Here is a 25,773-nt window from a genome sequence, read left to right as displayed (position 1 = left end):
CGTCATATGCCGTGTCGCTTTTTAATTAAACCGGGCTAGTCCCTCCGGGAGCGTACGCGATTAATCGTTATTATGTAGGAAAAATGAAAAACGCGGGTTCGAGGCCGCGCGCGCTCTCGAAGATACCTTCCGGTCGCGCAATTAGCCCGCGACGCTCGGACGAATACGAACGTCGCGTCGCTAGAGAACGTCCGTCGTTGTCCGATACACGCACTCGTCGTGCGCGACGCGGTGTGCGCGGTGCGGCACGCGCGTTTATTTAGCGGTATTGGAACGAACGCGATTCGTAGAATTGGCGGCGTAATTTTCTGTAGTTAAATTAGCACGATTGCAGTCGCTCGGTATTTAATTTCCTCATTGCCTCTCCCTTTCCGCGCCCCTCGCTCTCCCTCTACCCGTCTCTATTGCATCCTCGTACGATACGCAGAGCATTTCCTTCTTTCTCCTCAGCGACCGTATACCACCCTTCAGTCCGCATCGTCTACGGTCTGCCGCTCGCTTTTTTCCACGTTGCTGCAGCTTTTATTTAATTACCACTGATTCGATACGCGGGCCCCGTCCAGTACGTTTGCTTTATTATTATGATTCCAGAGTCGAAAAATTCGTGCTCGTAATTGGATTAATGTGTGCGCACTGCTTCGAGAATGCGATTCACGGTAGAAAACGAAGATAATGCGTTTTCGTTTTTCCCTTCTGTCTTTTTTTTCTTTTTTACGTGTTTCACTTTTCCCCGTATCTTCTTTTCTGTGGTTCTTTTGTATTATCGATCTCCTGTACCTTTAGGTTTCTATTTGTTATTTCTCTCTTTTTTTCTCTCTCGTTTCTTCCTTTCGCGTCGATTCGTCGGACTTTGAGCTCGTTTACGATTGCTACTTTCTCGAGACTCATTGCCATTAATAACGTTCAGCGTTTCTGGATAATCTTTATATATGTACACTGTTAGGCGTTCGTTTATAAGGAAGACGCGATATGATCGAAGTGGCAAGTAGCTTAATTATATTCAAAAGCCTTCAGCGGTTATACATCGCGGCAATTATATGCAGATTAACTAAATTGCGCTGTCGGGCCCCTTGGTGCGCGATCAAAATTTATATAACCCTATCGCGTTACACGCGAAATTCGACGGACGCCCAAAATCGCCTTCATTTTATCTCGAGAATTAACCCATTTAGTCTGCCACCGGGGCTCGTGAAAGAGGTATACGCAATCTGAAACACGAGAATTGAGAGCACACCGAAGAACCGTGTCCTTAATTATCCTTTCTGCTCTCTGAAGCCTGGAATAATCATCCTAATGAGTTCGGATACACTTTGCTTCCTTATTTCGTGGATATCGTAGAATCGAAACGGTTGCCTGATTGTTTCTCGCAACTTCTGACGAGTACAAAAATTATTAATAATACTGGAGCGAAATTAAGTCGATCGATTCGTGATTTTCTCACTTTAATCTTCTTACTATAGATAATATATTCGAAACAGAAAGTCCGTTGCAACTGTATTACAGTTGCGTTAACGAGCTGTCGTAATTGATTCCATTCTCTTTGAAGCACGCACTACAGCAATAATATTACAACATTTCCAACCAAAAGCGCAAGGATCAAAGACAGTCATTTCGTGAACTCCGAACTATGAATTTCGAACGTCTCTCAAATTAGACACATTTTAAAAATCATCATTCCACCGATTAGGTATCACTGAACGTTTGCATTAATTCTGCTGCGATCCTCAAATTTTACGTTTCAATCTCACGTCCGTTTCAACCGAGAAATTCATACAGACGGCTTAATAAAAAGCAAAATGTTGTCTGTCAAAAAACGCAGAACATTATTTTACAAAGAATAAAAGTGGACTGACTTCATCGTTATGGTGCTTGGCTCTTCATACTTTCTTCAAACATAAGGAATATTCTAACGACAGAAAAGTACGATTCGGTAGAAAGTGATCCATAGAAAGGATTAGTATTGGTAGGCCATGGAAAATGGAGTTGTACTGTGCCTTCATCCCGCTTAATCCTTACACTTGGCTGATACCGGACAATTGTCCATACGGCGGTGACCTCGTAATTCTTCCTCGGTATTAACAAGTATATATGCACGGTGCATCAAATTCAAGCAAAAAAAGTCGCCGAAACTCCCCCAAGGCAACCCTTGCCGTCGTCTCTCGCTCAATTCTCTTGTTTCACGGCGCACGAAACAACTTGGCCCCACCGCCATCTTTCGTTCGTCGTTTCCTCTCGTTCTATCTTTCCGTTCCGTCTCTTCGTCTGTCTGTTCGCCCATTTCCTCGAGGGTGATCACCCTCTTCTATCTCTTCCTCTTCCTCCTCTTCTGCCCCTCCACCCCCTCTCACCTCGCCGTGTCTCGCTAACAAGAGGGAATAAGAGGGAAACATGGAAACGCGCGGGCGCGTCGAAATGAACGCATTCACACACGCATTCCCGACGTGCACACGTGTGCATACACGAGGCCGGCTCGCTGTTAATGAGTTAGACCACCTTACCCTCGCCACTTTAATTGTCTAAAGCGCAAATTGGGCGGCTTTAATTAGCGTAATTATTTGGTTCGTTTGTCCGTTTATCCAAGATCCCTGTATCGAGCGGCCGAGGGAAAGGGAGAGAGTGGCGGTGGTTGCCACCCTTTCCGCGGCCCGTCTAAATAGATTCGTTAGCGCTTCGCGCGATTAAAAATCCGAGTTCACCGGTTGGACAACGCCACGCCTTCGTTTGAACTTGTGTCCAATTTTCTATGTCTAGTGCCTTGATTTTCCAAATGAATAGACTCAATGGTACAGGAATTCATTACGTAGAGTAGTACGATGGTGTTAATAAATACGCGTATGATCGTCGCTGCTTGCAGTATATAGGAAAACCTTCCGGTTCTGGGTCTAAGAGAATATTCCAAGAGTATTCAGAAGGTTTAATATCTCTCGTGTGTCTTTCATTGTTTCTTTTAAATTCCGTGTAAGATAATTAAATTTGTCGAGTAATTTATAGATCGTACATACTTGAGGACAAAGGTACACCTATTTGCATTCCGAAGTGGAATATACGTTCGATAGTACTCGAAAGATGTTGGAAATTTGTTCATTGAACATCGTTGAACGGTACGTTCTACGTTGCACAGAAACAAGAACTTGTTCCACACGTCCGTAATAATGATCCATATTTCTTTGTCAGCCATGAAATAAGATCTCCGTTGATCGAGTGTCCGTTCCTGTTCCTAAATGGATTCATTATTGTTCTGCTTCGCGGTGTATTCTACTCACATGGAAAGTCGGCCTCTGATCGTGTTTATAAATTACTACCTTTTTTTTTTCTCTCTTCTTTCTTCTCTCATTGACGAGCCAAAGCGTTCCGCGGCTAACCTGATGGAATACATCAAGCACCGATGAATAGAGAACGAACGTGTATTTATAGAACTCGCCGAACGTACCCCCATCGGCTTGACTCGTCTCTTTAACAGTTTCGCAACTTGGCAAGTGTAATAAGCCGCTGTATGTACAAGGTGTTTCCGAAAACGATCGATATTTGATAAGGAAAAGTTTTCCGCCCGTCTTCGTCAATATTTCCTCTTATTTTCAATCGGAATGGGTTCGCGATCAAACATCATTTATCACATCATTATACATACATATATTACGTCAGACGTAAATTTCCCTTACGCCGTTCTAGAAACACTCTGTACACACGGAGTCCGACCGAACTATAATTGGAATTACGTTCTAACCTACCCCTTCGGGCGCGCACCCTTCCGACACGCGTAGCGCCCTCTCTCGGCACAGCCGTCATTGAATGCGGTACTCATTTTCCCTGCTATGGAATGTAATAATTCGCTATTCAATTTACTGAATCCGCGCGATTTATTCGCCCCGTCAGAGGGACATGAAATATTCATTCGCTCGCTCGAATTCGCGCGAACTTCGCCAGCCGCGAGATTCAAGAAGAAAGAAAAAAAAAAAAGCCGCGCTTTGGCGTCACGCGTAAACGAGATCGATTAAAAATTTCTTCTTCTCCCTTATTCTCGTAAATTGGCACACAGGCCGTATCTTTATCATCGATGCATTGATATTGCATTGAATCGACAACTGAAGAAAGAAGATGGGAAGGAAGAAACACGAATTACGCGAGCATCGTCGATTGCGCAATTTTCGTGGTGTTAATTAACTGAATTCAGTTCTAGTAATAAATGTGCCCCGGAGAAGACAAAAGGATAATCGTGGAAAAGTGTTCCTTAATCGTAAGGCCGTTTAATAACACAATGGAGGAATTTCACGCGGAGATGGGTGCCCCGTTGCAGAGGCACTTAATTAAATACGCCCCTCTCACTCTCCACCATCTCCCACCCTCTCTCTGTACCACTCTACGTCGTCTCACTCTCCTTCTCTTTCTCTCTCTCTTTCGGCAGGTGCAATCAAATTTCAATTAGAAAAGGGACTTTTTGCACGAAACGCACCGGTGTCCCGTGCAATTTGATTTAATGCCATATTATTACACGGCGAACGTGCTAGTAATAATAGGAAGCTCAAATTGCCCGTAATAGTAACATACGCGTGGATACAATATGGATAAGACCGGCGCGGATGGCTTTTCGCTTGAAACATATTTTACGTACACTATTTACATAATGGCCATTATCGTGGCGCTTAAGCGCGACAAAACAGGAACAAGAACGAAATCTCCAACTTTCTAACGTTCCTTATTATTCCACGTTTTATTTTTACTCCATTCCTTTCTTTTTTTTTTATATCTACGCTTTCATAATAATTTTTAAAATATAGACTCGTTGCGAAGCTCCAATTTCTCTCGCCATCGTATTAACTGTGCTTGATGATTTAGTAGATTAAAGACTGAATATAATAATTTCTTATTCGAGGACTTCCTATTTTCTTACGTATCGTCCACTTCTGTTAAAAATAAATTGTATCATATTTACATTTTCAAGCATTCAAATATTCAGGTACCAATTCATTTATCCTCGTTATCTTTCAAATCTGTAATTGTAGAAATTTTTGAAACTAGAAACTAAAGTGTTATCATTTCTTTTCTGTCATCTTTGTCTTCCTCTATTCATTAAGAATATTTAGCCATTATTTCGTAACAAAAAATCTTCTAAAAAGAGAAGAGATTTTGGAAGATTTGGAATTCTATTTTTGTTATTGTATGTTCACTATAAAGATACTTAAGGCACACAATCTTGATTACGTAATTTGTTTCATGTATTACAAAGTTATAGACTTAAAACCATAAGTAGCTTGTACTTGTATCACAATATTTAAATATTCAAGAAAGAGGGGTAACTTCGAATATTTCAAATATCTGAACAACAATTAAGATCACGAAAAAGTTCCAACGATTACAAATATAGAATTTCGTGAAACTATCATCGCACGTGACATGGAAACATTCATAAGCTACGAGGAGCGCGTACACCATCGGACATTCCGGAGGTTAATTAGGAGACGAAAGAAGTGGGAAAAAGCATAATAACGGGAGAATCGTGGAGCAAAAAGGAGACGCGCGATAGACGGCGGTCTGGGCGCAGCAGAGGAGAAGAGGACGAGGGAGGAGGAGGAGGTGGAGAAGGAGATTTTTATGCGCGCGATCACCGGCCGGTCGGGTCTGTGTAATTTCTTCTACTCGTTCTAGTCGATCGACGCGGGACGGTCTGGCCTCTAATTAGTAATTAAGGAGAAATCGAAAATGGAGCGATTCGGTCAAGCGGTCGAGCATCTCCGCTCATTACGCCGCAAAGGACGCGCGCCGGATCCATCGTTGGCTCGATAAGGTCGGAGCAATTAAAAGTTGCCACGTCGATTCGTTTGAGAGAGGGGGCCCTTGAACGCACCGCGCCACGCCATGCCACGTCGATAAACAGCCACCCGCTTCGATTGGGATTTTCGTTATACTCGAAACGATAAATAACAATCGATAGAAGATGAGGAAGATTCGGCGAGAGTGCGAAGCACTGAGACATTTCGTAATTGAACCTTTCCACACTGTCCTTATTAGTTAAAATTTAGCATTATTTTCTATTTAATATTTTTTTATAATTTCAATTCATTTGTCATAATTACAACATCTTTCTATCTAGTAATTTTTCATAATTCCAATTAGGGTAATCTTTGGAGAGTTGACGCAGTGTATTTTAGAGTAGAGGTAATAGATCAAAGTACTGTTGATTGGAATCATCAGTATATGTATGTGCTCAACATTGCTTTCATACTGTTGCTGGTAAGGCAAGAGTAAATTTTGCTTATTATATATTTCATTATTTTTTTCACATTATTAGTTTCGAAGTCTTCGCTGTTTTTCCAGATAACTACATAGCAAACATTGAAATGTTCAGAGAAGTGGAGGTATTCCGGAGACTGTTTTTGAAATTGATCATAGAATTTGTTTGATATACAGAGCAATAATAATACAGTTCTTGTTCATCTTGACGTAGAGCATACTAAATTTTCAATTTCTTGTAAGCAATCAAAATATCGATTTCTCAGCGAAACATCCATTGGCTTATTCAACTAAAATCGAGCACGAGAAAGTAGCTAAACTGGTAGAATATAATCGAGCCTCGATGAAAATAACACGCGCGTTCACGTTTCAATTTCGTGAACCCGGTTGATCCGTTTTCCTCGCTTCCTTTTTCTTCGGTGGAATAATTTCCTCGGGATGGATACTGGTTGTTCCCAGCAGTGGCGGTGGGACGAGCGACCTGAAAGAGGACGCACAAAGAGGCTCTCTCGCTGGCACGGCGCCTTTTCATCTCGGCTGTACCTTCGCTCGGCATTTGTCCGTGTCTAACGTGTTAATCACTGCCGTCTGATTAGATTATTAATTGTCCTGCGTGGCAGATGGGGCCCTGGCATGCCCGTAATTACGGCTATTACGTACGGATCGTACAATCGCTCCGATTTAGGGATGTGAGGGGGGAGGGCGCGGAATGGATTACACCCCGAAAAGATTGGAACGCGCACTGGTAAAGTTCCCCGATACATCTACGTTTCTAATTTTCTAAGTTATTCGCACGTATGCCTTGTGATTTGTATTTTGGATTCTTCACTCATCGACAATGCGAATAAATGACAGAAATTTGGAAAATAATCGTTCCTTTATCATCAAGATTTTTTGCGTTTCTGGTATCGAGTACTAGATACACATATGGGGTTGTTCTTAGCATTTTTGTTACGAATTTCTATCAAATAACGCTCTTAGCTGGAGCCTTCTAGCTCTTCAAGAGAATTAAATGCGAAACATATAGCATAAGTAACATAACAACATCGATCATATCTGAAGCTCGATCTATCGTCTCCAAAATTATCTCGCTATTCAACGTTCGATTCTAAATTTCTATCGAATAATTTATCAAGTCTCCTGTATCCACGATATTGTCACGAAATGGACGATATCGATTTTCCTTCACATAAAATCTAACTAAAAATAGAAAATACCAAAGTGCATGCAAACATCCCTTTATCCTCCAATCTTCCTTTCTGCAACACGTCAATGAAAACAAAAAAGTCGATAACCCAAGTCGTCGTATTATTAACCATCTAAAGCCATCTCGGCAACCGACTGCTCCCAATTTGCGGAGCTTTGTTCCCGCGGCCTGGATCCTCGCGCGCCTTCTAGCTCGATCGCGTCTCTTTCTCCTTCCGCTTTTTTTTCGCCCTCCTTTCGCCGTTTCAGTCGGTGGATTGTGTGCAAATCGACCGTATTAATTAGCGACACGAGGCCGCGACAAACCGTTCCAACACGGCACGAATTCTCGTTAACCGCGGCAAGATTGACACCGCGCGTATAATTAAGACGCGAGAGTGGGGGGCGTTAGGTGATGGCGGGTGGCGTGTGGGGGTGGGACTTGAAATGAATTGCGTGCAAGACGGAAGATGGAGAACACAAGGGTGTACCCGATGGTTTGGTTCAATTTCGAAGTTCGAATTAGTGAAATCAACTAATTAGAAATAGCGCGGATTGCTCGTTAAAGATCGAGCCCGCCGGCTGTAATCACCAATTACTTCCTTAAGTAAGCCGCGCGCTGAACTTCGCTCATTAAAATTATTAAACGGTTCGCTCGTATAGAATCTGTATTTAACCTTGATACACGAGGCCGCCTCCGCCGGCTGAATTTCTTCCTCTCTCTCTCTCCCTCTCGTCCTTTCTCTCTCTTCTTCGTCGTGTCCCCGTGTATTTTCCATTAATCAATCTGTCCGTGTCTTCGTTAACGGGGTTCTCTCCATGGCGTCTTTCGCCATGAGACGCGGAGGACGTTTCGACCGGAGACGGCTTTGAATTACAGTCACGAGTCTCTCTCTCTCTCTCTCTCTCTTTCTCTCTGTGTTTAATTTTTCTGATTGGCGTGTGCGATCGTTTTATTGGCTGTGTATGAGACGAGAGAATGATTCGAATGGAATGCGAAGTCGTAGATGAAGTTATTTGTTGAAAGTTATTGTGGGATTGTAAGGCAGAGATGGAAAGAAGGAAACTTAATTTATGTACCTTTCGATTTGTTACTTCTCTCTTTCGAATTGATACTTTCCAATCTGGATTCTCCAATAAACTATACATCTCCTCCGACAATCTCTTTGGGGATTCACAAATAATCGAATCACGCTGGAAGGTTAAGGCAGAACCTCCACAGGAAATATTTTTATTTCAACTGCTCGTTAATAGGGGAAATCGGTATCTTAAAAGACTTTAGTTACGGGATCCGGGCTGAGTAACGAGACGTTAAATAGAAAGAAAAGAGAAAAGATGAGCGAGGGTGATTCGAAGACCGGGAGGTCTTTTGGTGATTAAGTCGCATTCCGTGGCGCCGCGTTTACCGCCTTTCGATATAATTAATTGCATTTCGACGTGGCGATCGACGATTCTTACGGCGGTGTTATAACGGTCTTTGGAAATTGCTGGACCCGTTAGGGGAATAGCCACGTGTGCGCGCGGGTATTTGTCCAATGGAGTCGCGGCGGCGATGGCCGAACGATAATAAGTTTCACGGTACGCCGCGTCGATCGAAAGATCCCTTTTGGCGAGGATCAAGGCGCGATCTCTGCTCACCAATCTGGCCAATTGAATCCGAGGAAAGCGCGACTAACCGCGTAATAAGAGCATAATAAAGTTCGAAACAGTTACGTGTTCGGAATAGCTATCGCTTTGATTTCGAATATTAATATCTTCTACCCAGATTTCTTTTTGATCGAGAAGAATTTAATTAACGTCGTTGAAGATTGCGGGATTAGATTTGAGAATAAATTAAGGATTTAATTAGAGATTTATTCGACATCGGGACTTGGGTTTTACGGTTAATCGAAAAACATATTTTATAATACGAGTATCGTTGATGAAATCGGTAAATTAATTTCTATGTCGTCGAATGTACCGTTCGTCGTTGATTGGACGGACGAGCCCGACAAAAGTAGAAACAGCTTATTAGACGACTCCTCATAACCTATACAAGAAAATCACGCTTCGCATCAAACTAGAAAACGAACGCTCGTGAGCCACAACACACGAGTATAAATCATCGAAACATCGTAATCGAAGTGGGAAAGTTAGCTAGGATACTTTCTCCTCATCATCGTGATTCTCATGGTTCCTTGATTCCTGGATAAAAATCTCTATTTCTTCGTTGTTAAACGAATATAACACATACGCATTATGTGTATGCTTAAACGAAATATAATCACGATATAAACGATCGAAACAATGTGGAAAAGCAAAGAGCGAGGAAGGTTTGCTAGAGGATAGAAAGAACGGGATAGAAGAGGTCTGGAATAATAAAATTAATAAAAAAAAGAAAGGAAAAGAGTAAAAAAAGGAAACGAGGAAGAAAATTGGAGAAAGAATTGAAACGTCATTCCGGGAGCAATCATCAAGCTGACTGGTTGGCTGGCGCGCGATCGGCCAGATCCTGGACAGATAAATTAGCAATTTAATTATGGAACTGTCAGGCGGTAATTAAATTAATAACGAGAAACCTCGAATCCAATCCGATCCGTCGTGGCAACCTTACGCGCTCCACGGGTCTCGTCCGACGATATCGCATCGATATGCGCGCGTGTGTACGTCGCGCCATTTTGAAGGCTGTCAGAAATTGCAGACAATTTTCTCCTACGCTTCGCAAGAGCTCGCTTCCTCTATCTCGTTATTCGCGCTCTTTCTTCTCTATCCTCTTTCCTCTTCCTCTCTTCTTTTATATTTGTTTTTGTCGGTGCTGTGTTAGTTGCTTGTTTCTCATCGTTTGCTCTCCCCCCCTTCTCTTCGCTGTTCGGTATGAGGAGACCCAGCAGAGGTAAATTATACGCGAATTAAACAGCGTTTTCATGAAGGGATGCTTATTAGAATCGTGAGACATGATTGATGAGGAATTTTGGGACAGATAAAATTCGTTTTATGGCACAGGTTTTTACTTGGTAATTGGGGTGCTTCGCAATATCATGGAAGTTCGTCATGTTTGATTAACGGTGGTTCTTCGACGCCAATGAAAATTCAGTGGTAAACTTTTCGGATAAGTTGGAAAATGATTAAAATTTGTTGCTTCGAATAGAAGTTACTGTATGGAATGGTTAAGGAATTGAAGATATTCCTTTATACTGTAGATTCCACTCTCAACGTCCCATGAAAGGTTACACTGTACTGTATAAAAGTCTTTGACAATTTTCCATATTTTTCATTTCATAGCGCACATAAATTAATTGCTAAAGTTCTACGACACGCTAAAAGATACATTCTGTTTGACTCAAGACAGGACATTCACCGCACGGTTATTGTCCTCTTCTTTTTGTACAATCTAAGGGAAAAGAGGTCAGTGCTGTTGACCAAATAGTCAAGTATTGTTTAAAAAAATTTTGCGTCACGCTGATTGAAAATTACGGTTCTAAGACTGTTACAGGGCACTGTCTGTCTACGGTCTACAGACGAGGTTGCAAACGTCGATCATCCTCGACGCCAGTCAGAACACCTCCGTATCCCATCGCATTGTGTGGAGCTCACGTGATCCAATATACGAAAAGCAAAAGTGTTTACAGGCTGGCGGGCCGATACGAGATTAAACGTCGACGGTGAACCCGGGCCCGATTAAAATTCCCCGATATTTTATCGACGCGGCACGATGGTCGGCGCGGCGAATTCGACGCTTCCTCGCGATGCAACATAAATGGGGAATCGAGCGGAGACGCGCCTGAAACTTTCATCGACGTCGATCGGCTCGCGATCATCGTCTATACGTGGCTAAATTGCCGAATTCACCACGTTTGATGCCATCCTTCGATATTTTAATTCTTCCTCTTCATCGAATTTTCCACGCAAAGAATCAACAGGTTTCCTAGTTGATCTGTGCTTCGTTTCTGGCGTGGATTATCGTTTCGAAGGAGGAATCGAGCACAGATTCGTGAACCATCCTGTAGCTAGTGTATGCCCTATATAAGAATGTCCGACAAAGTATCGCGGTATGCAAGCTGCACGTGCATACAGGTGCAGTAACTGTGTCCGAGTCGTTACGCTCCAACGAACGCGAGCACCGTGAACGGACAGCCACGTGTTCCGCGTACCACGACAGACGGAAAATGGCTCGATATCGTTCCGTCGAGGCTGGATTTGCTTCAGGTTCTCCTCCTACTCTTTATCGTTGTACGACTTTTACAGAAAGTACCTGCGCTTGGGCAATTGGTTTGTATTTAAAATATTTGTTTCCATTTTTTGAGATTTTACGTGTGCTTCGCACTGAATTATTATTAGAATTTCATTGAATTCTACGGATATATGAACCGAAGATAGAATTAGTTATTTCTTTACTGTTTTTAATGATACTTTTTATTCGTTCCATATAGACTTGGTAATTATAGGCGCTAGCTCAGTTTGAAGGAATACAAAATGAGAATAAAGTTAGAGTTTCTTTTATGTTACTTTTTATTGATTCATTTATAAAAAAGTTTGTTATTGTTTAGAAGATGTCACGACGTTTCTGATCGGAGATAGCAATAGCATAGAAGTTACTTTACGCTTGATGTAAAGTTAGGATAAAAATAATCATATCACGAGAGAGAGAGAGAGAGAGAGAGAGAGAGAGAGAGAGAGAAATAAATTTATGGCTTACCTAGAAGCTCATAGATTAAAAGTTAAAATCGAAAGTTTCACTACAACTACTATACCAGTAAACGTAGAATAATAAAAGTAAAATGAATCGTACTATAGTTTCGGTCTTTCGAAACACGGTCAAGTTTCTACTGTGTCTGACAAACGTAGATCGATCTACTTAAATATATTTACAAGATAGCCAATATATTCCCCTTGATCTCGCTAGAATCAAAATCAAAAACTAATCAAACTTTCATTTAAGTAACTCGCGGCTCTTCGAGGGGCAACTTGTTCCTTCGGTTCAAAAGGTCACCGTAATTATTAGCGTACTTGATTAATCAGCAGCAAGAACGAGTCGGTGCAACGAACCGGTGAGTTATCGATCTCTCGGCCGAATGAATCGAAAATCGAACGAACCAAGGTAATTTCAGTTCGTTTCGATCGATTCCTTTCGTCGTTCTGGACAATATCGGACGCGTACCTGTGTTCGTGAAGGTGGAACGAACCAATGATTCTACGCATGTGTGTTCCTATAGTAATACGTGTGGACGTCTATGTATTCAAATACTCACACATAACCATGGAATATAAATGTGGGAGGCCTTTCACATTCCGGAGAAAATTTGCTCGATGGGCATTTTGCACTCGTGGTCCGTAGGAAAAAGTTCATTTTAACAACATATCTGGTTCAGTGACGAACGATTATAAGTATCGCATTCCGAGAACCATCGTAAATTAATGAGAAAACACACGGGGACAAAATCGAGCATGGAAAGAGTTTTCTTCTTCCGCATCTGGTCGCTTCGAGCTTTTTGTATCGTCCCGCTTTCCTCCGTTCGTCCTCTATTTTTTTCTCCTCTCCCCCTCCCTCTCTCTCTCTCTCGCTCGCTCGTTTTTTTTCTTTTTTCCGACGATCGATCCCGTCGAATGGATCACGTATGCAAAACGCCGCCTCTATCCGATGCAATTAAACGCACAACCACTCCCGTGACGCGCGCACACCGGCAAGAACTTTGTTTCATTTTCTCCTTGCACGCTTTCTCATTTTCACTTCCCCGTGTGTTATACCTGGCATAAATAATCCGGTGAATCGAGTCGACTCGCTTGTATGTGATTCGTACGCGGGAAAAACACACGGGAGTCTGCGCGGTTTTATTGCTCGATCAACGTAATTCTCTCACTCAGCGGGAATATGGAAACTCGGAGTATTAAGTAATTATAGGATTTATAGTAAATGATGAGAGGTTCTATTGTCCGACAATTTGTTTCACACTGGTTAAGTGATTAGTAATTACAGAGTAGCGTGGAAGACGTTACGATACAATGAGATTCTAAATTGAAGCACGATATTTTACTTTTATCAATAAGTTTAGAATCGTGGCTGAAAAATAATTTATATGCTATTCACCGAACTTTCGCTCTTTTTATCAAATATTCTTAGTGATATTGAGACTTGAAATTTTTACATTTAGCTGCAACTTATTTCGTGAATATTTCGAATCAATAATGTGAAAACACTCTATTACTTCAAATATTCTATTATTTATCGTAATCAAAATGGAACTTGAAAAATTTCCACATTCACGAAAAGGAATCTTGTAAGAGGATTTCTGACGCAGCACTCCGAAAAAAGGAGAGTATTTCAGTTATAAAAGGGCAATGCAAAAGCAATAAAAGAGAAATAAAAAAGTAAAGATATAACACGATAAAATAGCAAAATAAAAAAAGTTCCAGTAATAAAGAAAGTTTGTAAGAACGTTGAAAAAAAAATTCGAATAATTTAAAAAGCACTATAACTTCCGAACAACGAAGAATTCCAATAAATAAAAACTGAACCCTAGCAACGAAAAAAGAAATATATATATATATATATAAAGATGATTTTTAAAAAATGTTGACCTCAATTTACAAAAGCAACAAAAGTCGAGGCCTGTTACAGTCAACTTTTCCTATCAATTCTACCATCAAAAAGGGGCCTTTATCCACCATGTAACTTGCTAAACTAAAATCACTATACCCTATAGACGATTGCGACGCTTTCATCATCGATCAAATTCTGCCTCTATACATAACCAAGCAGAAAATCGAATGATTTCGTCTATTCGTCGATCCTTCATCGGATTTAAAGCTTTGAAATTTCCGCTTCGAAATTCCCGAGGATCGAAGGAGAGGCATTGCGTTATGCTCGATTCGATGTGGCCACGTATCGTTACACGGCTAATTGCGGTATAAACAGTGGACTTTACGAGGCACCAGTGTATGGCTGGCAAACATTAACCACCATTAACGAAGATATAAGGCCGCAGTATTGATGCGTCCGTGGTTTGAAGATCCGCAATGTCAAGGGAGAGTAGAGGCTGAAATGTTGAAGATCGTCGTCCCATAATCGAACACCTGACGCGAAACATTCCAGGAAATTGGCCGAGATAACACGGCGTAATGCTAATGGATGGATATTAATCTACCCCTGGCGAATACATTTTAACTAATCTGGCGAATATCGCGAGTTAAAGTTAAGAGAGAGAGTCAAGAGAATATAGAAAGGTTGGGGTGAAAAGCTCCGTACACCGCGAGTAACCAGTTTGTGGGCAGGCCTGTTAATCCGGAAACTCTGTATCCTCGATAACGTCGATAGATGACGACATTACGTTATTATACTATCGACGATACGACGATATATATACATAAACTCATGAAAGTATTCGAACGCTTGTAAGCGTCTTTTATCAATATATGTATTATAATATATGAAACATTTTGAAATTTCATTAACGCATTTAATACAAGTACCTATATTACATACACTTACATACGAAATCCTGAAAGTATTTAAACACTTAATTATAGTTAAATAATTATCATATTATTGGAAATGGAATTTCCTTTATTGTTCAGAATCATATGCAGGTATAAATATCGTTTACTTTTTTTAAACACCTAGTACCTATACATATACGAAGAAAAAGAACGCGAAAAGGGGAGTTAAAAAGTAAAATAAAGGAAAAAAGAAAAGAAACAGATAAAGGAAGATGTAAAAGGGACGAGAAGGGAGCAAATTGAAACGAACCGACGAAAAACGCTCGACGCTGTCCGATCGAGCTGGGTGAAATATCGAAGTTCGCCCGGTGAATTAATGGGAATTTCCATCGCAACCAACGCGGGTGCGAAAGAACGCGCGCTTAGAAAAAAATATTCACCGACGCCTCGATAATATATTTTCCATTGTTGACCGCTGGCAGCGTGTCGTTTTTATTTTTTATCAAACCAGATATACGCGAGCGTACGTAGCCTAACCCCGATAAAAAAAATTCGACATTTCACCCAGAGAAACTTACCAAACAGAAATTTAGCGAACATCTCTAGCATCTTTCAACCCTGCTGCATCTTTCGGATATTTCCATATCAATTGTATTTATCTGACGTTAAAACATATTTCGAGTTTGTATAAAATACGAAAAGATTTTTACCTTATATCTTCTTAATGCATAAATATCTACGATCTAATTATCACATTTTTTTCGTGTGATCATTAAATATCGCCAATTTTTCAGTAACGCACTTATATATCGTATAGGTACTTCGTCAAGCCGCACCCACTTAACCCAAATATATTAACATTGATTATTTTAATTGCTCCGTAGCCTGTATTAATAACCGCTTCGAGAAAGGACCTCGCGATTATAAAGCGTGGAATTTTAATGATACACAGAACCTAAAGGGGTTGTCGCGAATTGTACACGACGAGGGAAACGTCCACGCGTTGACGCGACATGCTGCGCGCATTTAAAGATTATAGAGACCTATAAAGCTTTAGTCACGCAACGCGGTACATTTTATAAAGCCGATTATTCGGTATCTCGAGATAGCACGAAGCACCGAGGGCTTTATTTATTTCTTCGCTTTACCGGAGTCATGGCGGACCTTTCAGGAATTCGAGGCGCGGACGTTTGCCCGTTTACGCTCGACCAGATCGCCGAAGGAAACGTTCACGATGTACTTTCCTGTAAAATTGACAAAAGCTGGACCGAGACGATTGCGACGGATGAAATTTCCAAGTGTCTCTCCAGTTTCGTTAATCCTTCTGCCCTTTGGAATACTCGTATTCTAGCGCGAATCTGAATTCTGACTTTGCTTTCTGATCATTGTAATTCGTTAATGGAGAACAGAGTGATAAGGAGATAGTGTGATGATGAAGGAGGATGAGGATTTGTTATTTTGAAATTATACAGCGTTGCTCTCGAATCTTGATCTCTTCGCTGTCTTATGTCTATGAATTGGTCATTTTATTTCACTGAACTTTTTCAATTGTAATATGAAAAATATATTTCTCTTGTGTTATAGTTTGATTTAACAGATAAAACGTAAGAGAAAACATTATATTTGACAGTATGATATAGTATACACATGTATAAAATTTAACAATATAAATATAATACACATACACCCCCTAATATGTAGATAAATATTACCGACATGTCAAATTTTCTTTTGTCTTTGATGCAATATGGAAATATATCTAAATGATGAATTTTTAAAAGTACATTGTTAACCTTGTTATGTTGTTTCAATTACGTCCAACTTATTTTTGATCGTATTTTTCTAAGAATCAAGCTCTTACATTACAATACAAAATTTCTATCAAGCACCTTCGGTAATCGCTCTACACAACAAGACTGCCTAAAGCCAACAAAAGTGACGATTTCTATGACGACAGGACTTCTTCTCGTAAATTCTTTAGGCTCCCTTTCTAACAACTAACACCATCTCTAGTTCCCGGTTACGATCCATTATATGACGTATTAATTGCGAACGAGAGCAGTGAGAGAGAGAGAGAGAGAGAGAGAGAAAGACACAGGTACAGGGACGAAGTGAGAGAAAAAGGGTTTATTAACTCGCTTGTTGGTGTAGCTAGCACGCGACTAACGACGACGTTTAGCCTGAAAGAAGGCGTGCTTGTTTTGAAGGGATCAAAAGGGTGGGTACATAACGCTCATTGAGCTAGCGGCTTCTGAAAGCTGCGAAATTCGCAGCGACGCATATTTCCGACTTCTCACTCCATTTCGCTGTTCTTCGTTATTCTTTTCTATATTATTTTCTCCTTTCGTTTTTTCTTCCTCTCGCGACTAGAACAGTTTGAAACGTATTTAGGAAAGGAGAGGAGGATAGATTTCGCGCGAACGAAGACACCGCGACAATTATATATGCGACGCCTTATTATAATCGGTCTCTCTCTCCCTTCTACCTTCTTCGTCTGTTTCAACCTCTCTTCCTCTTTCTCTCTGTGTCATTTAAAGCAGCTGGAACATCAGTGGGACGACGCATAATAAGGGAGAAAAGAAAGGGAAACGTGGCGGGTTGAATATAGGATTCTACACGGTCCCTCTGTTACCGGCCTAACCTCATTTAGTTAGAAAGTGTTTGCGCGATGAGACTGGCGCGAGGTTTAATTGGAAACGCCTCGTGTCTATCGCGTTCAAACCGGAGCCGGAGAATGTCATCCTCTGAGCCCTCGGCCGCGACCGTAATTGGTCGCCTTTCTCGCTTCATCCGACCGCCAGGATTTTCCAGGGGATACCCGCCGCCACCACCCCCCCTACCCAATGATAAATTTGTATATTCGGACTAATGGCGTACCTCCAGGAACCTCGGCAACGAACATGTTTCGGAGATTCGCGACGAGTTCAAGCGATGAAGCTGTGTTGGGTTTTAAAATCTTTCCTGGGGAAGAACGGTTGATGATGTTGAGGTTGATATTATGTTCTACGTAGGCGAGACAGCTTCGATGTTATTCTGCTTGTTACAAGTTCATTTTAGAATGCAAGAGTTTTTATAATATTTAATATTACAAGAGTAATGTTGCAGTAATGGGACAGGAAAGGAAAATATTGACAATGATTGTGCAACTATCCTGTAATGGTAACAATGGATTACATAATAAAAGTGGTTTTATATTAAAAGGAAGGAAGGAAAGGAAAGGAAAAGAGAAGTTGGAAAATAAAGTGAAGGAAACAATGGAAAGGATGAAGTGCAAAAGGATAGAAGAGTAAAAGAAGAACAGAACAAGAAAAGGAAGGGAAGAAAAAACCATTAAAACCTACTTTTCCTCATGCTAATTCCGAGGTTTAAACAAAAATTCTGCTTGTCTGACATAGGATTTTTATATTCTATACCTCGACTATCTCACTATAAATTCCTATGTATTAGCATTAAAAAGATTGGGTTTTTAATGAAGAAAAAGTGAAGGAAATAGCAGGTTAATTAGATTAATCTCATTTCGGAGAAATTTTTTTACTAACTTAACTGGTAATGCGTCGTAACGAGTCCGGACACCATTGGAATCTATTTATTCGGCTTCGAGGGAAAATCACTTTGTTAATGCCACGATAATACGTAGAATATACATATATTCAACACCCGCCGTGTACATATATGGGTACTTATGTTTTTGTGAATTACCAGTTTTCAGTCAACATCATTGAATTCATAATGCGTAGCTGGCATAAATGTGGACTCGTTAGTGTAGCCAGCTACGCGTATAACCCAATGAAACATTAATGAACGTAGAAATATTCGTTTTCGCGAAACAAAGAGAAATCTCGTAATTATCGGCGCCTCGTTTCGCTTTATCCATTCCTTCTCTGATCGACCTAACCCTTACTTATACAATATCGTTCCTAAAACCCACTGCCTCTTTTTACAAATTCCTTCTTATCGTTCGTTATCAGCCTCTTCAAGCATAAATCAAAGTCGAATTAACTCAAACAGTGAAATATATAATATATACAAGTAACAAACACGATATTATTAAATACAAATATTTTATTCATTATTATTAAAGATACGAAAATGTATTAGAATAATAGATGCTTTAAAGTGACGTGCTATATAGACTACACGCAAAACAAATGTTTTATTTGGAAGAATGTAATTTATCATAGTTCTACACATGCTCCAACTTCTTCAAACTTTATAATACCGTAGATATGGAATAATAATTAGACTTGCGGATTAATCTAATGTGTAAGTAATCAAGATTGTCGATTAATCGGTATTGTTCTCGATTGTTTCAGGATGTTTGGAAGCAGTGGTGCTTGCGCAGGCTGTGGCAACGCGATACCTGCCACCGAGCTGGTAATGAGGGCGGGTGGATCAGTATTTCACCAGAAATGTTTCACCTGCAGCAAATGTGGAAATCAACTCGTTTCCGGCGATAGGTAAGATTATGAACTAATAAACGAACTTTGTAAGTGTTATTGATACGATAAAGCATTAATAGCTACTAAAGTACTTAGTTTTGGCTGTCACATATATAGGTAGAAGTGAATCATGAAGTTAGGATTTGACAAAATTACGATCGAAATTAATAAACTAGTTTTATCAATGCAGTTAATAGACAAATTAATATTTTTGTTAGACTACGGATGTTTACGCATTTACGAAAAATGTCCAGCTAAAAATATACCTATGATATACGATAATAATATAAAATATAATAATAATAAGTATAATAATAATAAGAATATAATGTAAAATATCAATACGGGTTACTTACTAGTCACTACTAAGTCCCAATAAAATACCAATTTGCATAAACATCCACTGTTTAATTGTTTTGAAGTATAAATTTCGGTATAAAATGGAATCGACCATATAGTAGATTTAAAGAAGTATGTATCAAGAAACGTGTATCAAGGGGTTGGAATTAAATCCAACAATCGCGATCAAACTAGAACATTCGCTTTGCAATCTCGCTATTATATAAAATGTTGAAACATTAATAACATTAGTGTTTGAATTTTTAAAGACTGGATCTTAAGATAGGACAATATTGATCATGGGTTCAAAGGGATATCAAGAGGAATCGGTTGAGGGGTTAGGATTTGGCCGCGAATTTTGCTAGGGAGCATAGATACGACTCGAAGAGGAAACGCGGCAATTAAAGGGTTGGAAAAGAGGCGTGTCACACGGGACTGTCGGTTAATTGGTGGGGATCGCAACCGGGGATTTTGTAATAAAGGAGGAGGGACACAATTATTGCAGGCCAGTAATGAAGCAATCTTGTTTATGAGCATCGATTTCGTGGATACTCTGTGCGCACGTCGTGCTCTGCTTGATTGCCAGACATTCGTTTCGAACCACGGTTTTTGTTCGTTTGAAACGATTGTTTCACATCCATGTTTCTATACTATCACGATTTTCGTCAAGTGTTAATGTCCTTACTGTTTTGTGGCTCCAGCGATGTTTAATATTTTATTTCAATAATTGATTCATATTCGATAAGCTACTTTCAATGGTTGTTCCTAATTTGGATGTTTTTTCTTATTCTCGTAACCAATAATACATCTATGCTGATGTAATTTTAAATTTAATTAATCAAAACGGTTTATCAATTTCTTAATCTTATCATATAAGTACACGATTAATATTCAATACTCAAAAACAAATTACTTACTTCCATGAGTATAAGAAGATGACATAAATAATACTAAATTTAAAAATTAATTAAAAAGATAATGTTTCATTCTGTTTTCCCATACATTCAGTACTTTACAAGAATTATTGATAATTACATTATGTATGATCTTCAAAATGCAGAATTTATGGTACCATATTTACCGACATACCCATCTTTAAATATACCTCATGCCACGTTGTGAGAGGGTCAGTTACATCATCTATATATATATATATATATATATATATATATATATCATTTATATTCGCTGTAACATGTTACAGGTCATACTTAGGTAGTTGTAATGTTAAAATTAAATCTAAGAACCTACATAAATAATACAAATAACGGCAAAGATTAATAAGAATCTTTTTTTTTACACAGGTACTACCTGCTGTCCGGTTCACCGGTCTGTGAAACGGACTGGCATAAAATCGTGAAATCGTCGAGCGTCGCGGCCGCCGCCGCTGCAGCGGCGGCCGGGAACGGCGGCGCACCGGTAAGAAAAGGTAAGGTTGGTCGGCCTCGAAGAAGCCGCGAATGAGGTGGCAACCCGGTCGGTCGCCCGAAGAAGGTACAAGCCTCTCCGCAGCCGACGCCCGTCGTCGTACCATCGCAGGTAGATGTCGTGGACGTCGCTGTCGGAGGGGATCCCTATTCGCCGCCTCCGCCGGGTCATCAGCAGTACCACCATCATCACCACCACCATCACCATCATCATCAGATGGCACTCGTACATCCTGGACTGGCGGTACAGCAAACACACCTGCAGGCGTCCACCTATCAGGACTGGTCTCCGTGGGCACAGGACACCTGTGATTGAACAACTACCCTCGTTGATTAACTTTATCGAGGTGTCAGGCCCGTTTCCTGGCTGAACCAATCCTCGCCCTGGTTTCGAGCGCCGCCGCTAGTCTCCTTCCTCTCTCAGTTCCATCATCGTCGTCGATTCGAAGATGGAAGAAAGGAAGAATGGAGTACGACATAGAGTTCTTACGATCTGTCATCTGAAAAAAAAGTTGCAGCGACGTTCGAATCGTGAACTCCTCGTAGCTTTGATTAGCCGATTCGCGAGCGGTCTCCTCTCGCGGAGATAAAGGAAACAAGTGATAGACTGTATCTTGTCCTGTGAACGACGCGAGTTCTGTGTACGAGTGCAAGAGGAAACGAAGGATTATCCTGGTGGACGAGGAACCTGCCTGCAATACGAGGTTCTCGTTCTGCTTGTGACCGAACTATATGTCGCTAGCAAGTACTCCATAAAGAATGGAGAGGACAATGTTTCTTTTTCGTCTTTCGACGTGCTCCGACCGATCGAACGTATCTTCGATTCGGTCTTTCGTCACGTGATAATTGTTTGTGCGCCAACGATCTTCTCGATCGCCACTTTGAGGGCGATCCAGACGAACTTCGAGCAATAGCGTGCACATGTCTCGTTGGATTGCTCGGTAAATTGCGCGTACGGCCACGTGCGAGAACGCTGAACGCATCCTCTCAACTGGTCTCCCCCCTTTAATCGATAATCTTTGCTCAATCACGGAGAATCGAGAATAATCGAAGCGTCCCGCGGTGCACGGACGCGTGTATCGTCGCCGACAGCAGTGTAACGCAAGTTCTCTTCGGCTCCAGTCGATTCTTTGGTACTCGTCACTGTTTAATCGAATCGGTAATCCTGTTAATCTCACGTCAGCCAATCGACAATCACTTTCGCGCTTGTGTTTCGCTGCGTTTCCTCTGTAACGTGTTTGCATCCGCGCTTAGTGCTCTCTTCTCTCTTTTACGATTGTTTATTCACGATATTTTGTAATCGATTTCGTTTGGTTAGCCTTTGTAAACATTATATGTCTCGTGATTGCTGTAAATCACCCCTTTCATCGTTTTAGTTTCAAGATAATATTATTTTAATCTTCGGCAGGTTGTTCGTTTTATTAACGTTGCAGCGATTATTAATCTATGGCCTATTGGCTTTGCTTTAATCCCGAGGGAAAAATATTAATAACAACATAAAGAACAGTTTCTCCGTTCGCAAAGGTTCAACCGATCGAAGCTTTCAAACACGTGGCTTTACGTATTCTTCTCTTCGAATAGAATTTCTAAAGCAGTCAGGACCTGAAGCGGGAACCTCGAGATCTAAAATCGCGTATGTCGGAAGATCTCATCGATCTAGATAATTCGACGATTGAAATTGTCAGGTTCCGGACCTTACGAAATTATTTTTCTTTCAATGTCGCCCCATCTCCGTCCTTGAAGCGTGGCCTCTCCCTGTAATCTCATTAAGCGTTCCTTGTTCTCGCGTTAATCGAGTCTCTCCCATGGTGAAATAAAAGGCCACATCGAGGTGAAACTGTCGAATGAGCGAAATTGTTATTCGAATTTTCCTTGCCAATGCCCTCGTGATTGGATTGATTCTTTTCCTTTTGCGAAATGTAGTCTGTATGTGCACGATTCATGAGACGTTACGCAATTCTCATCGAACAAAAAATTGTATTCATCAAACATCGCATTCGCAGTTTGTTATTAGCGTCATTTGATACTGTAATATTCTATCCACGAAGATGAAGAACTTTTTCATTTAATATTCTCCAATAACGATCGGGAATACAATTATATTCAATTTAAACAATTCCAAAACGTCGATAGAATCTACGAAACTTTTTGTTCAGCATCAAAGCAATATGATCGATATATTTTGTTTATTAAAAAAATTGATACGTAGGATGCACGATAAAGAAAATTTCTGCAGAGAGAAACTCATCGTCCTGAATCAAAGCAAAGTGTTTTGTCGATATTTTCTGTTTATTAAAAAGTTGACGCGTAAGCTGCACAATAAAGAAAATTCTTGTAGACAGGAAATAGAGTTGATACACTGTCGGATGATGAGAGCGCGAGCTCCGCTGCCCAAGGATGCTCATGGCGAAGGATTGAAACGTGTAACAATACTTTTTCTAAGTGGCAGGGTTTCGACATCCGTAATAAACATTTACGTAAATGTATAATCGTGAACACGTTACGATATATCTACTATCGCCCGAGCTTGTCGTCGGTTTCCGTGTCGAAGTCCCCCGTTACAAGTTGTACAAATTGTTTCCTTTTTCCATCAAGACACGCTGTTCCGTTGTCGAAGTCGACGAACCGGCAGGGAAACCGGAAACGACACAGGTTCGGGCACGTTCGAAGCTCAATGCGAAACTAAAGACACATGTTTTGGGTGTAAATCACGCGGAAACGGCTGCCTCGGTTCGCTTTATGGCGGTCTACATTTTCTTGTCGATTTCTCATCCTCGAGATATGTAGAATTCTTCGTTTGACGAACGATCGTCGAGATCATTGCAAAAATATATCGAACGAATTCTAACGAACATTGTGAAAAAATTCATACATTGTATAGACCTAAATAGCATACTAGCTAATAGAAAAAAGAAAAGTCGTTGACGAACGATCAGTGATTCTCTGATTATAATATACGACTTCCTCTTCGAGGTTTATTCAAAGTAATAAGTTTTGTTTGTGACAAATAAAAAATATCCTTTCCCCTATTTTTTCCGACGTTTTTCATATACAATGACTCGCATTAGTAATCGGATATTTCATAAAATTTGAGAATTATTTACCTTAGCATTTCTTATTTAGGAAAGCTATGTACATTAGATAAAATGTTTCAATCAACTACAATATTTCACTATTCAACTACAGTATTTATTCTAATATATTAAAAACAAGTCAACTAGTTAATTACAAACAATAATGTTTCGCATACCACGTGTTCGAATATCAATACGAGTCACTGTATGTTTTCCGCGTTATTTTAAAATCGATCGACAAGTGCCATGTCCGAAATTTCTATAAAGCGACCGAACGACCGCCTCCGTGCCGTGCAACTGATCGTTACTCGTTTACCCGTATCGTTCTTAGCGAAACTTTCGTCTCTGAGAACGCCGCCTCGCGCTTACGAGGATTCGAGATGAGAATGATAGAGTTAAAGAGTTAACGGAATGAAAAAAAAAGTAAAAGGAGAGAACGAAAAAGAAAAAGCGGATGACAATGTTTTCAACGCACGATCGCTACAATGGTGCTCGACGAAAGGGATCCAAGGGAGAGCGCGTTCGTTCCCTTGCTGATTTCGCGTTGATTTCTCTTCGAATATGGCGCGCGTGTTCTCCAATTCTTTCGACCCACGACGCGATCGTGCGAGAAAACGAAAACTTCATGCTCTCGAATGGAAGAAGCTCGATCGGACGAAGGAGTTGTTTGCTGACGGATCGTGTAATTTAATCTTGTACATAGGGTACATTTTGTATATTGTTAAAAGTTTGTGTGATATAAATGGTTATGTATTTACTATTAAATGCGGCGACGGGACACCGCGCGTCCTACGATGGACGATCGCGGGTACGATGCCTCGACGGCCATCACTAGTGGATGCACGATTTCGATCATCCGCTACATTGTACGATCGAACGTGTGACTCGCTTGATGATTGTTCGAGCGAGATGATCATTTTCATCGGTCTTATTCTAGTATGAAACTGACTATTTTGTTTTGTTTCCTTTGTATCGTTAATGAAGATTTCGTTCAATTTGCTTTTTATCTATCTTCGTTTAAAGCGACGTGAAATTACGATTCCTCATACTCAGTTCGAAATCTTAATTTCAAGATCTATTCGCTCGTCTCGACTCGAACCACAAGATGGTGGTTTCCAATATTGCGAAATGATCGAAGAAAACTGGAAAGATTGTATGCGTAGGTCGCATCCATTGGTGGTGGTACGTCGAAGAACGTTGTCCTCGGTTGAGCGTACACGCGGTTGGATCAGATCACGATCTTTTCGCGTTTAGTTAATTTTGTTATTTGATTTATCTCGATCTTCTTATTCGGGACCCGACGACATCTCTGAATGATTTCTCGCGGCCTCTTGTAAAATACAAAAAAAAAAAAAGAAAAAAATACACACGACACACAGACACATACAAAACACGTTTATTAATTAAATAAAAATCACAAGTTTTTAGAACGTCGTTCGTTCATGTGAGTCACATATATATGCTTGGTCATACGTTCGATTCTTGATGTGTGTATATACGAGAAATATCACATCCGTCCCAGTTCTTCCGCAGTATACTTACACGATCATTTCCTTGGCAGTCTACCGCGAACAGACGCAGACGAGGAAGCCCAAAACGACCTCGAGGTAAGCGAACGTTACTGTCCAATTTAAGAAATTGAATCTCACGAGATATCGTACCCAGCGT

The 25,773-nt window shown here is 40.5% G+C and overlaps 1 protein-coding gene across 1 annotated transcript in view; it reads left to right on the top strand.

Moving 5' to 3' along the window:
• The window catches only part of LOC117232140 (insulin gene enhancer protein ISL-2B-like), an 82,252-nt gene extending 56,752 nt beyond the window's left edge, over nt 1-25,500 (top strand). Inside the window, exons 3-5 of the mRNA XM_033491323.1 lie at nt 19,140-19,283; nt 20,909-21,038; nt 21,117-25,500. Of these exons, the coding sequence (XP_033347214.1) occupies nt 19,140-19,283; nt 20,909-21,038; nt 21,117-21,347 (505 nt within the window). The 3' untranslated portion in view covers nt 21,348-25,500. The remainder of the gene's footprint in view (nt 1-19,139; nt 19,284-20,908; nt 21,039-21,116) is intronic.
• Nucleotides 25,501-25,773: the final 273 nt, after the last annotated feature.

The sequence above is a fragment of the Bombus vosnesenskii genome, unplaced genomic scaffold (assembly GCF_011952255.1).
Source record: "Bombus vosnesenskii isolate JDL3184/JDL3185 unplaced genomic scaffold, Bvos_JDL3184-5_v1.1 scf7180000013285, whole genome shotgun sequence".
Classification (NCBI taxonomy): Eukaryota; Metazoa; Arthropoda; class Insecta; order Hymenoptera; family Apidae; genus Bombus; species Bombus vosnesenskii.
The sequence above is the reverse complement of the archived record's forward strand: the minus strand, read 5'-3'. Positions and strand labels throughout refer to the sequence as shown.